General features: G+C 38.0%; 1 protein-coding gene across 1 annotated transcript in view; it reads left to right on the forward strand.

Moving 5' to 3' along the window:
* Window positions 1-13,322, forward strand: part of BDP1 (B double prime 1, subunit of RNA polymerase III transcription initiation factor IIIB) — a 57,926-nt gene that overhangs the window by 189 nt on the left and 44,415 nt on the right. Inside the window, 11 exon segments of the mRNA XM_010578158.1 lie at window positions 4-32; window positions 4,128-4,680; window positions 5,308-5,411; window positions 6,407-6,466; window positions 6,836-6,976; window positions 7,875-8,008; window positions 9,008-9,102; window positions 9,695-9,749; window positions 10,443-10,586; window positions 12,221-12,499; window positions 12,829-13,006. Coding sequence (XP_010576460.1) covers window positions 4-32; window positions 4,128-4,680; window positions 5,308-5,411; window positions 6,407-6,466; window positions 6,836-6,976; window positions 7,875-8,008; window positions 9,008-9,102; window positions 9,695-9,749; window positions 10,443-10,586; window positions 12,221-12,499; window positions 12,829-13,006 — 1,772 coding nt within the window.

The following is a 13,322-nucleotide window of genomic DNA, read 5'->3' on the forward strand; positions in this document are numbered from 1 at the left end:
GAGGCCCCGCCGGCAGCGCGGCGGGCCGAGAGGTGAGTGCTCCCGAGGCCCCGCGGGTACGGAGCGGGGTGGGGTGGGCCGTGCCGCAGGGCTCTCCCGGCGGGGTCTTGCCTGGGCCGCTGCCGCCGCCCGGCCGTGGATCCCTGGGAGTGGGACGGGCTAGGGGAGGTGGGGGGAGCCGCCCCCGGCCGGCCTTCGGAGGCCCCTGGGGATGTAGCGGTAGCAGGCTCTCCTGTAACGCTTGTTGTCACGGCCTGTCACCTCCTGGTTGTCCCTACTTTGGTTTGGAGTTGTCTCCTCTTGCAGACCCCCTGAAACAGAGGTGCTGCACTGTCCTCCGGTCGGCGCCGAGTGACAGTTGTGTATGTGGTAATTGGACAATGTCTTCTGGGTGCTTGACGCATTTGCAACCTAAGCAAAACCCATATCTCTTTACTGCGGTTGCATTGTAGGTGCTTGAAATAATATATAAGTTAAGACTGCAAAGGAGGAGCCTAGTGTGGTCTGATACTCAGTTTTTCTGGCATTGCAGCAGCAGGGAGCTCCAGTTTGCTGTGCGCAGCAAAAATTCTTTGCGCTCTGTAACTGGATGACTTTGATGTTGCATTCTTGGAGCACTTCCTGGTTTGTATTCACTTCTTCATGCAATAGGGAGGGAGAACTTTCTTGGTTTTTCCTTTTTGATTGTTTAATTTTTTAAGTGCTTTTTCTTGCAATGCAAAGGCATGATGAGGTTGGTCCTAGGACCAGTCTTTCAGGACCTCCCTGTTGTGGGTTAACCCTGGTTCACAGCAAAGCCCCACACAGCTGTTTCCTTGTGCACCCCAACCTCCCCCCCCGCCCCGTGCTGTGGGATGCGTGGAGAACCAAAAGCGCAAAAGTGCAAAAACTTGTGGGTTGAGATAAAGACAGTTTAATAGGTAAAGCAAAAGCTGTACATGCCAGCAAAGCAAAATCAGGAATTAATTCACCGCTTCCCATCAGCAGGCAGGCGTTCAGCCATCTCCAGGAAAGCAGGGCTTCATCCATGTAGTGGTTACTTGGAACGACAAATGCCATAACCACAAATGTCCTCCTGTGTTCTTTCTTTCCGCAGCATTTACTGCTGAGCATGACACCAGGTGGTATGGGATATCCCTTGGGTCAGTTGGAGTCAGCTGTCCCGGCTGTGTCCCCCTCCCAGCTTCTTGTGCACCTGCAGCCTACTCACTGACAGGGTAGCAGCGTGAGAAAAGGCCCTGATGTTGTGTAAGCAGTGCTCAGCAATAGCTGAAACATGGTGTGCTACCTACACTGTTTTGGTCATAAATCTGAAACATAGCACCATATGAGCTACTGTGAAGAAAATTAACTCTATCCCTGCTAAAAGCAGTACAGACCAGTCCTTCAGGACATTTAACCAGTCTGATGATTGCTTCAGAACAACCTTGTTACTTCTTTTAACTAGTTGGTTTTGCATCTTGCATGAATACCTCTATTCTTTCAGTTGAAACTTGTCCTTTGTGACATAGTACAAGGTCTTCTTACAGTCTTCTGTTTCGTGTGACTAGAAATTCAGGGGTCAGACTAGTTGGCATGGCATGTCTTTAGTAAACCCATGCTGCCTTTCATTCAACTTGTATCTTACATCTTTTATACTTGTTTTGTGTTGCGCTATAATGATGTTTTTCTTTCAAATTTTATTTATAAAATTTATGTGTTATAGAGATCATGTTACTGCATCTTTTGTTATCCAATACTTTTTTCTTAAATGAAGATACATTTGCTATTTTTCAATTATGTGGTACTGTTGCTGATTCAGCAGATTTATGGAAGACTTTTGTGTTTATAATTTAATGGGTGGTTCAGTGTAATCTAGTTGTACTTTTCAAAACTAGACACCAATGCCATTCTGAAGGAAGAATATTCGAAGGGATCTATTCACATGACTTGAAAAATAGACCATTGCCATATAAGTAACAGGCTCATAAAATATTTTCCTCAATAAATGTGGAACATACCCAAGCCTACAAAACCACATCCTGCTGTATAGCAGTTATAAGAAATTTAAGACTGTGATGAAAATTTAAGAACTGTGTTCTTAGAAATTTAAGACTGTGTTCGTGTTGAATGTACAAACCTCTTCAGTTTGCCAACACAGCGAAATGTGTGAGATGTGGCTGGGAAAGAGCTTCTTTGGAGAAGTGCAGGTTTGGAAAATGATGCACTTAGAAGAAGAGACATGTGAACTGCTGGAGTACTGTGGTGGGTTTCACAGCTCAGCTGGAGGGAGAAGGTAGTACCCAACATAAAACTGCTGGGAGACTCTTAGGGGAACTTTTAGTCCTGGGAACAAGTAGAAAAGGCACAGGTAAAAGCCGCTCTGTTCTTGCCCCCATTTGGTCACCCTACATTCCACTGAATATCTGGTTCTTAAAGTTTTTGGTCCCTTTTGAAGGCATATAGCAACCAAATAGGAGAAAGCAGGCCTAGGGATTTATTGCAGAGTGGGCAGTATTAGCTTCTTGGGGAGCTCTCTTTCTAGATGATGCATTTTAAAGACTGGCCACCTGGGTGTCTCTGAAGATTGAGGAAGAGTAGGTTTGAGGGAAGTCACACAATTTGATTTCCTAAGTGCAGTAATTGGTGACATACAGCACAATGTGTTTGTTGTGTGGTCTGCAAGAAAAGTAAAGGCCAACGTGAAAATATCTTTTTCCTTCCAGCCTAAGGCATTTCTTCATAGCTGCTCAAACCTGTATCTGTAGTGTCAGTTACTTTCCTTTGCTTTGTTTTCTGAATGCTGAATGGGTTTTGCTGATTACCAGGGAAATGAAAATTCTCTGAGCATGAGATTATTTTTTTTTTAATAGAGTTGCTGCTAAGATGTATTTAACTGTTCAAAAATCTGGTGTGGAGCTCTGATTAAAACTCCACAAACCACAGGTGGTGTGGAGAAGGTGAATGAAGAATTACTTTCTACTGTCTCTTGCTGTACAAAAACCAGAAGGTATTGAATGGAACTCGCAAGGGTCTCATCCAAAACACACAGACAGGCACCATGTAGTAAGGCTGCTGAACTCCTTGCTGAGGGATGTTCTGCGTACTAAAAATGTATATGAACTCAGTGGGAGACGAATTGATTCAGGCATTTAACAGAGGCTGTTACAGACAAAAACATCATCTGCAGCATTTGCCTGAGTTGCAGACAGTAGCTGGAAAGGATTTGGAAAAGTTTCACTGTATGTTTATGCTGTTCTTATATTCCTTCAAAGGCATGTGCTTCTGACTGTTTTAGAAGATGGCTAAGTGAACCATGGGTGTGGCTGTCTTTATGTACAGAAACAAGGCATAGTTACAATGTAAAATTTAAAAAAAAGTCTTTATGACTCAGTTATAATTCTGCTGCAGTCTTACTGTGAGCAACAGCCAAAGGAGCCAAACACTGAAGGAGTCTGCAGATTGAGGAAGATCATAATAATGGTTGGCAATTTTGCTTGAACTTTGAAAATTTTTTCTGCATAAGGGATGGAAAAAATACTTAAATAAGAAAGCTTTCCAGGGAAGCTAAAACTTGTTGCTTCTAAAAGGCTACTTTTGATGTGTTAAGTGTGAGCAGTAGAATAACAGCAGCCAGTCTGACTGCTGAATTTTTTTTTTAATTCACAGTACACATATCATCTACTTGAAAATGTGTTAAGAGGAATGTTCAGATTGATTGTAATAAAAATCATCAAATTACTTGTTGCATATAGCTTTATTAAAATGTTTTTGTCACCTATATCATGTGGGTTATTTTTTATAAAGCTTTATTGTATTATGATATCTGGTATTCTCAGCTGAAAGTAGAGAGCCTCCCCAAAAAAAGGGGGGGGGGGCAGCAAGGGGGGAAGGAACATGTGAGTTTAGTGTTATTGGTCAGCTAGCTTGTAACAGTAACATTAGTAGTAATTAAGATTAGAAAATAACATAGCAGTTCTTAAAGCTGATTAGTTTATGAGAAAGTACCAGCTACAGATTGGTTGTATATAACTGTATTTTCCTATGGCATTATATTTATAGTGAGTGGTACATAAACATACCTTGAAAGTAAGAGTTACAAATCTCTCACTGGTAAAGTATTTCAGGATACTCTTTTAATTTTCCAGCAGTGACACGGCTGATAGCTCAAATGATGCCAGAGAAGCTAGTAGACCTGCAGAGATGCCTACGCAGAGAAGAAAACGGATCTCCACCATGCCCAATCTTGTCAAACCCAGAGCTGGACCTTCATCTGCTCAGTGTTCTGCATCAAAGCCGCAGAGGCGAGCATCACAGGCTCCTGATGGCAGTGCTTCACTTCAGAAGGATTCGTCTCCATCAGAAAAGAGTAATGTTGAAAGCTCTTTAAAGTCTCCCATGCTGCCCGAAAAGAAAACACCTGTGCCACAAGTGCCACAGTTTTCCCCACTAAAAAAATCGGTGAACAAAGAGCAAACTGTAGGTGTAGCTGCTCAAAAAAATGATGATACCTTGCAGAAGAATGTACCCTCCCCACTCAAGGAGAGACCAACACAGGAAAGATCAGGAGCACAGGAGGAAAAGCTACCTGTGAAACCTGCTACTGTAAAAGAGAAACGACCGTGTTCTGACCGTGAAAGGATCCTCAAAGCTCGGAAGTTAAGAGAAATGCTTAAAGAAGAGCTGAAGAAGGAGCGGATGGTAGGCCTCTGTGTTGAGCAGTGCTGATCTGTGAAAGGCAAAGACATGTGATTCACCTAACATATGTTATCTCTTTGCAGTTGCGTTTTCTGATGATCATCAGCTGCTTATTGCTAGTAGTCTATGATATCTCATAACTCTGTATGGGTTTAGTCTATTTATAAGCAGTAGTAGCACAGTGTTCCCTTGTAATACAGATTTCACAAGAAATTGTATATCTTTTCATTTGATTAGACCCACAAGCCTTTTTGACATGAGACCTCCTATTATATTATAGTCAACGTTCCAATTGCAAAAGTTTCACAGTTGGTAATACAATGGGGAAGTATGCTGTAAGCTTTTCCACTTGATTGTTGACAACAGAGTTCTGCAATTTTGAATAGCTTTTCACTTCTACTTGTGCCAAGTATTGAATTTCTCTGAGAGGGTAAGTCACTTAAGGGTCTGTGGCATCCTCTTTGACAAAGTGAGACATTAAGATAAACTTATTTCAGTTGTTGGGGGTGGGGAAGCAACAAAACTCCATGGATGGAGTGCTTTGTAAACAAAGAAAAATATTCATTTGTGAAACATAAAGTACTTTCAGCATGAATTAAAGTTTGGTTTTTTTTATATATATGGAAACAGTTGAAACACAGACCTCCAATAACTGAAGGACATTCTCCACCAGATCGTTCTAAAATGACCATGAGAGACTTGATATACTATCTGCCAGAAAACAATCCTATGAAGTAAGTATGATTCTCTTTCTCTCTCCTTAGGTTAAATGATTTTTCTCTTTCTACCAATTTAACTGTGAAAAGGAGAATTCTTAAATCTGGAGTATTAGCACAGATGCAGTATTGTTGCAATGGTAACAAAAGCTTCTAGATATTTTCACGTCTGCTCAATCTTCATACAGAAATGAGAATGGAGATTAGGGTACTTGTTGAAATATAAAAACATGAACCTGTTCCCAGGTTGATTTATCTCTGTACAAATGCAGAATAATAGAAATTTTATATTATTTTTTGACACTAGCTGCTGTTAAATTTTTAGTTATGGCTTCTAGGGATGTTATGACTAGTAGCCAAATCTAGTGGACTACAGGAAGCTAAGCATTTCTCCTTCCTAGGTGCTGAAGTGCAAAATGCACTGCAAGACCCACAAGGTCTCTCCATTCCAGCTGGATGGATGTAGCTGCTACTGTTCCCTTTACAGGTTTTGCTAGTAGCAAGGCTGAGTGAGCATCCCAGAGGTGCGCATACACAGGCAACCACAGACAGAGCAGGGCCTTTTACCTGCAACTAGAAAAAATAATCACATACACATAAGTACAGCTATCCAAGTCCTGTTCTTCCTCTCAGTAGCAGATGAGTTTTCTGTTATTGTCTGTTATCACCAGCTTGTTAAAGTTTGTGTGCTTGTGTGTTTTACTTATCACTTTCCTTGGTTTTTTTTCTTTTACACTTAAGCAGGTATTGAACCAGGTGGTCTTGCATTCCCTGCACCCTTACAATGGATTACTGCTTGAAATATCTTTTTTTGTCCTTGCTTATACAAAAAAAAAAAAAAAAATCAAAAAAGCAGTGGTGGTTGTTCAGTTGGACTCAAATCTAGATGTCGTACAAAGAATTGAAAAAAAGCCTTGTTTCTTTGTCCATTATCCACTAAAAGCAGGTTTTGTGGAATGAAGCAGAAATGTATCTGTACAAACGTTCATCTCTAGCTTTTTATAAAATTGTAGGTCTTCCCTGGCAGAAGAAAAGAGAACAGAAAAAAGTTCTGCACTGGGTCAAATGAAAGAGTAAGTCTTGATTATGGAAGTACTTATAGTCAAAAAGTCTTCTGGTATTTTTTAAAAAAAAAACCATGTTTCTGTGGTAATACTAACAGTGTAGGTATTTTTTTTCTGTTTCAATATCACAGCCCTTATTTATAACAAATTGTAATTTGGGAGGGGAGGGTGGTTAAAAAGCGGTTTGCTTTCAATATGGTTTTGGATTTGTTCATTTTACAATAGAATGAAAAGCATATTCCAGAGTTTGTGTTGACTAACTTGCTGATGGGTTGTATTGCAGGGTGGTTCATTAAATCATTGAATGTCTGGCATACAGAGCAGCAATTCAAAACACTAACAAAAGTAATGTTTTTGCTTGGTCTCTTAAAATTGTAGACAGGAAGAGAAGAATACTCCTGATCATGAGGAAGAAGATGAGGAAGAAGCAGAGAATGGGGAAGAGAGTCAGGATGGTCCACTTCTAGCTCCCCGTGTGAAAGTAGCAGAAGATGGCTCAATTATTTTGGATGAAGAAAGGTAATAAATTCTGAGCCTGACTCATGGACAGTATGTATTACCTTGCTGCTTAGTCTGTGAAAAGAGAACAGTTACTTTGGATGGGGACAAATGTGAGTGCATTTATGTGTTGAGAGTTGAACTATCCTAACTTAGGAAACAGTGCAAATATGTGGCAAAATGTGAGCAGCGGTTACCTGCATCTCAGCAGTGTCAAACTTTCTCTATGAAAAATGTTTCTGGAGAAGGAGATGGAGAGGAACATGTCTTATTTTATTACAGTGAATGAATACTGAATATTTGTCAAACTTCCAAATGTCTTCTATTTAGTTAACTTCATTTTTCACAGTTGCGTGTGTCTACTTACTGTTACTCAGTTGTCACTATCATTTGCTGTGTCTTTGCATCTTGCACGTTGCCGCTTTGTTTAGCTATCAGTCTTTTCAGTAACTTTGCTGAGAATATGCCTTCTTTAAGGTATTAGATTATCAAATGTTTGAGTTCCCCAAATGTATTACTAGTGTCAGATTTAGGCCAAGGTGTAAGGATAGAGCAGTCCCAGTAAAAGAATTGAAAAGTGTTCTAAAAGGATATGGAGAGGCTCTTGTGGTTTTGCAAAATAATTTTCTTGAATGTTAAAAAGACAATCTTTTTTTTTTTTTTAAGGTATTTAATTATGTCTGTCTGTACTGTATCTTAGAAAAACAGAAAAGCAAATTTAGTTGCACAGGCTGAATAGGATAATGATTTATTGCTGCATTCTCCTATTAAAATACATGTTAATGTAATCAGTAAACCTGGTTACACAGTACAAACTCTGACTTGTGGCAGGAAAAATCTGAATAGCTGCCTTTTAAACATCTGCTATGTGTCTTATAAGATATTTTCAGATAAGTCTCTTTGTGTGTTTGCTTTTCAGTTTAACTGTGGAGGTTCTAAGAACAAAAGGTCCATGTGTTGTAGAAGAAAATGATCCCATCTTTGAGCGTGGCTCTACAACTACATATTCTAGCTTCAGAAAGAGTTTTTACACTAAACCGTGGTCAAATAAAGGTGAGTATGTTTTTGGTTTCAAGGTTTGAGTCTGCAGAAAAAATCTTAGTTTTCCGTCTATGCTTTGTATTCAATTTTTATTTCCAGTGGAGTAAATGGATCTACTTATGTGTGACATGGTCTCAACCCTCTAAACTCTTACAACAAGCAGAGCTCTGATGTTTATTGTGAAAATCAGCGTGTTTAAAAAATCCAGTGCCTTATGATATGCTGGCTACCTGTGAATTTGTCATGGACGTTTAGATGCTGTGGAAACGCTAGTCTCTTATCAAAAGCGGCATTTTGGATTCCGGTGTCCAGATTTTGAGCTCTATATGGAACAGTTAGCACTTCTTAACAGCTTCTTTACTTGGTTCTTCCAGCATGGGAAGGAATAAATTATATAAGCTATCTCTATGTGGGCTGATTTCAGTGCACATGGACAGCTGTGTTTTTATGAGTGGGTGGGTTGTGGTTTTTTATTATGCCTGCTGCAAACTGATTATTATCTCTAGGCTGACAACACTGTGCAAGACTTTTTACAATTGGAAATATTTTTCTACAACTGTAGATGGAAAAATTAGCTTCAGAATTCACTGTGCTGCTTTTGGAATGCACTGTTTTCCTGTTAACAAATAATAACGGAGATGGTATTTTTACACATCCTTTTTTCTGATTTCTGTTTGTGGTTTTGTCCATAATAAAAAAGAACATTGACACTTTGGAGTTGGTTAGCTTTGATTTACTAGCTTTACAAAATGTATTTCACATTCTGCAGTTTTGTAATAGGTTAGACAGTTCTTTCTGTTACTAGTTCATTCAGCAAATCTCTTTAGAGGTACTTAGGTGAAATAACACACACACCCCAGCTCAGATGAATTTGCAGCCGCAGTAGATAACCTTAAAGTTATTGATCTCATTGCATTAAGTTTAAAAGGTGTTTTTATTTTAGATAGCAAGAAGGATGGTTAATTAAATACTTAAGTGTGTGTTTCTCTTTCTTCCCCACCCCCACTCCAGAAACAGACATGTTCTTTTTAGCTATCAGTATGGTAGGAACAGACTTCTCCTTGATTGGACGGCTGTTTCCTCATAGAGCCAGAGCAGAAATTAAGGTAAAAATTAAAGCACTCAGTAAAGCAGTTAAACATCTGTTTTCACTTTTCTGGTTCTCATTTGCTATTCCTATGCTTCCTTTATTAATACTGATAATTTTGATGCTAATTGCTTTTTTTAATACCTGTTTCCAAGGGGTAGTAAGTATCAGAAACATTAATATGCTGGGATGAATTCCGATCGACATATCTAGTAAGTCTAGCATACCTAGACACGGTTTGTCTCGATTTTGTTTTAATTGAAGAATGCTGATAAGCATAAGTAGATGTTTGGTGAGGGTCTTCTGTGTTGCTTCTTCCTTGGTATCTGGCTGGGAAAACCTTTGATATTTCAAACCCTGTTTACACTGGAAGTAAGGACAAAGATACTGAAAATAATAAAAAATTATGACTGGTGATATCAATTGGTGACAGATTTTATATTTAAAAATTAATTACGAACTTATGGTCTGTGAGTGTGCTTGTAAATATTAACAACTTTAGTTTGTAGAAAATTTTGTTGCATTGAAGAAGGCTTATCTTGAGCTGCCATTTTGTACAATATATTGCATTTCTTGTTTACTAAAAAAGACAAATATACCTTTGCTTTCAGAATAAGTTCAAACGTGAGGAAAAAGCTAATGGATGGAGGATAGACAAAGCTTTCAGTAAGTAAAGGAAATGTACCCCACCCTACAATGAGTCATTAAATGGTAGTCATCTTTTTTTCATGGTAATTTTTGTACTTTGCCTTGCTTGAATTAATGATAAGGAAAAGTTTTTGCTCATAGGTGAGTTCAGAAGCTGGGGAGTCTTAAGTTTTTTATAACAAGCATGGTTCACAGTAAAGATCTTCAGGTTTAATTTCTGGCTTTTCTATATGTCTGATAAATGAGATTAATATAAACTTTTCTATATATATATATTCAATTGAAGATTATTCTGATTCATGGGAATTTCTAGTACAGTTACTTACTGTAAACTGCTTTGAGAATCCTTAAAAGCTTTGTGTGTTATTTGGATGAGCTACATAAGTCCTAGATCAGCATGTTAATACATTATTTGAAACTATGGTACAATTCACGTATTTGTCACTTCTCAAATTTCCTAAACTACTAAGTGCTATGATTTTTTTACCATTTGTTTTTCAAAACCAAGCTACCATAATCCATATATATGTCAACTCTAGTCCCTGCTCAAGTGATACAGAAAGTATTTTCAAAAAGAATTACCTGTGTCAATTTATATAACCGTTGCTTTTTTATATCATAATATGTGCCACTGATTATTTTACAAAGCAGAAACTTGGAAAAAATACCAGGTTCGAAATATTTTCTTATTTCTTTGCTTTAATCTGATAGAAGAAAAGCGGCCCTTTGATTTTGAATTCTTTGCCCAGCTGCTTGAGAAGGTCTTAGCAGATGAGGAAAAGAGGAAGCAAAAGACTGTTAAAAGCCAGAAGCCAAAGGAAAAGAAGCTGTCAAGGCCTCGGAAGAAGACAAAAGGTACTTCAAAAGAATGCTTGAGATATATTACTGACCACTGCTCTGTAATGCTGTTGCTAGCAGAGGAAAAAATCACGTAGGGAGTGTTTTCCTTCCCTGTTCTGGACAGGGCAATGGCTTCATAGCATAATTTTTCAGATGTTGTTTACTGATGTGCAGGATGGTAATAATTGGTAGCAGCTGGTTTCCTGAGGTGCGTGTTCTCTAGGCAGGAATGTGAGACCACACTGAGATTAGTGCTCTTCCACAGAATGAAGCACTGATACTCTAAATGGGATATTCTAATTTGAGAGTTGATAAGTATCTCCATGAGTTGCTAGCAAATTAACTTTTAGAATCCTTGGGCGAAAACCATATTTTTTGCAAGCTCTTCTGTGACTTCTAATTTGAATTTTCCTTACATTTAAAACCCTTTTCTCTTAAGGGTTCTGTTTCTCCTTTAATTATAGTTTGAATCTCTAAGTCTGAAGGGTGTGATTCTTTTCAGGGAGTCTTATAAAAGTTATTTTAGTTTTTTGGTCTGTTGAAAATAAAGGATAAAGATTACGTTTAATTACTATTGATCACCATGTAGTGTCTTATTACCCGAGTACCTGTGAAAGGACCTTTCATAGCTGTGCTTAAATTAAAAACAGTTATACTGACACCATTTCATAAACTCCCTGCTAATTCTGTGGGATTGTTCACTTGTTTGTTCCACAAAACCCCATTTTCTTGTAAGTGGTATTGTGGAACAAACAAGTGAACAACCTTTTAAAGGGAATGCTAGCTAGGAAGCAATGTCACTCTTTAATTCTTAAAATTGACATAGTTGCTGCTTTTCTATAGCCTTGATTTCAGATTTGATTAAGTAAAATGTCCCACCTATTAGGACTCACAGCCACATATAGAAATTCTGTTGTAGACTTTAATGGTAGATTAAAGGTACTTAATGTGTAAAGCAATGTGAGTATGCTTTTCTATTTCTCATGCATTGTGGATTTCTTAATTACAGCAGACCAAGTTCATATAAAAATAATAAAAAGGACAGGGAAAGGTTCTTGGTGGTTGACATTCTGCATAAATACAGGATCAAGACAAAATGTCCTGAAAAGGGGAGGGAGGAGACTTTTAGAAACTTGTTAAACCCAGAGAAAAGAACTTGTGAATTATTAGGTAGATAATAATTCAGCTTTCTTAGGTAAATAAGAATGATTAACTACAATACATTTATTAATCAAAATTACTTTTTCATGGCATACTTTCTGCAACCGTCATTTCCTCTTTCTTCAGAGATATGATAAGTCTTTTCAGGAATAGCCAGGAATGCCCATTTTTCCTGGATCCAGAAGTGACTGTGTAGCCTGCTAAAAAGTATAGGAACAAGAACATTTACTAAATTGGCTTTCTAAATTGACTTTACCCTAGTGAAGCGTTGTCTCATGTACAGAATGTGTTTTGCATTTAGTGTTGAAGTTAATCTATGCTGAAGCTTTTCTGTTAAGTCAGTGACTAACTTCTCAAGGTCCTGCTCATGGCAGTATATTGGCAGTGATGTATGAATTCACAAGACGTTGCTAGTGGAAGTATCTTTGTGATTTATGGCTCCTAATACTCCATGAGTCTATTAACCAGGAACCATATTGTCTCAATAGCAAAAGCTGCCAGCACAGAAGCTGTTAATGATCAAGATGATCTTCAGGAAGCCAGAATTTCTGATGCAGAAGCAGATGCTGTGACAGCTGAGAAAGAAAATGAGGAATCTTTGGGCATTTCTGAACAGGCAGAAGAACAGGTTGCATTAGAGCCAGCGTTAGCAAAAAAGAAGAGAAAGAAGAGGCGAAAAGATGATCTTGAACAGGAAGTGGAGAATCTTCCAGAAGAAATGGCTGTACCTTCAAAAATAGCTGAAGAAGGGAAATCATCTGAGAAAAGTAAGAGGCAAAAATGCTCAGTTTCAAATGTTCAAATATAAATTTTATATAAAGACATTGCAAACTTAAAAACGAGAACTTGGGTTTTGATTTATATCACTGATCTGCCTTGGGAGGTTGTGGAACAATGCCTTTCAAAATCAGCTTTCATACTAAATCTAAACATTTTATTTTAAGAGAACAGGTCTCTTAAATCTTAATACTTACACATTTTCTACTGGGATTTTTTGTCTTAAATTAACTCTTGCTTCACTGTAGTGAGGATTCGAGAATTGGAATTCTAAGATGTTGCCCAGAATGTCCAAATCGATGTAATTCTTATTCATTAGCAGAAAAAAAAGTGGTATGTGATGCAAACAATGATGGTCATACCACCTGTAGAGAAAAACTGAGTAGCGTTACTGAAGAAAACCAAGATGAGACTGCTGTTACAGAGGAAGAGAGATCAGAGTCCTGTTTACCAGTGGATGACATAATGGAGAGAGAAAATGATGTCAATCTATGCAGGTAATGTTTACAATGGAAAGCTTAGACAAAATAAAAAATAGTTTAAAGGTTTAATATTGGTTTTATTTATTCATGCTTACCATCATGTTAACTGGCACAGAATGGGCAGGTTTTTGGTTTTTGAGGACTGTCCAGAGTTTTAGTAAGCTGTTTTTCATTTATACTCTCAGTATATTCTCTGCCCTGATAGGCAGTCCTTGCAAAATTAATTTACATTAATACTAAAACCCATCCAAAACTGCTTTCCTTTCTTTTTTTTTTTTTTTTTTTTTTTTTTTTTTTTTTTTTTTTTTTTTTTTTGTGGATTTTTTTTTTT

The sequence above is a fragment of the Haliaeetus leucocephalus genome, unplaced genomic scaffold (genome assembly GCF_000737465.1).
Source record: "Haliaeetus leucocephalus isolate CR32 unplaced genomic scaffold, Haliaeetus_leucocephalus-4.0 Scaffold605, whole genome shotgun sequence".
Lineage (NCBI taxonomy): Eukaryota > Metazoa > Chordata > Aves > Accipitriformes > Accipitridae > Haliaeetus > Haliaeetus leucocephalus.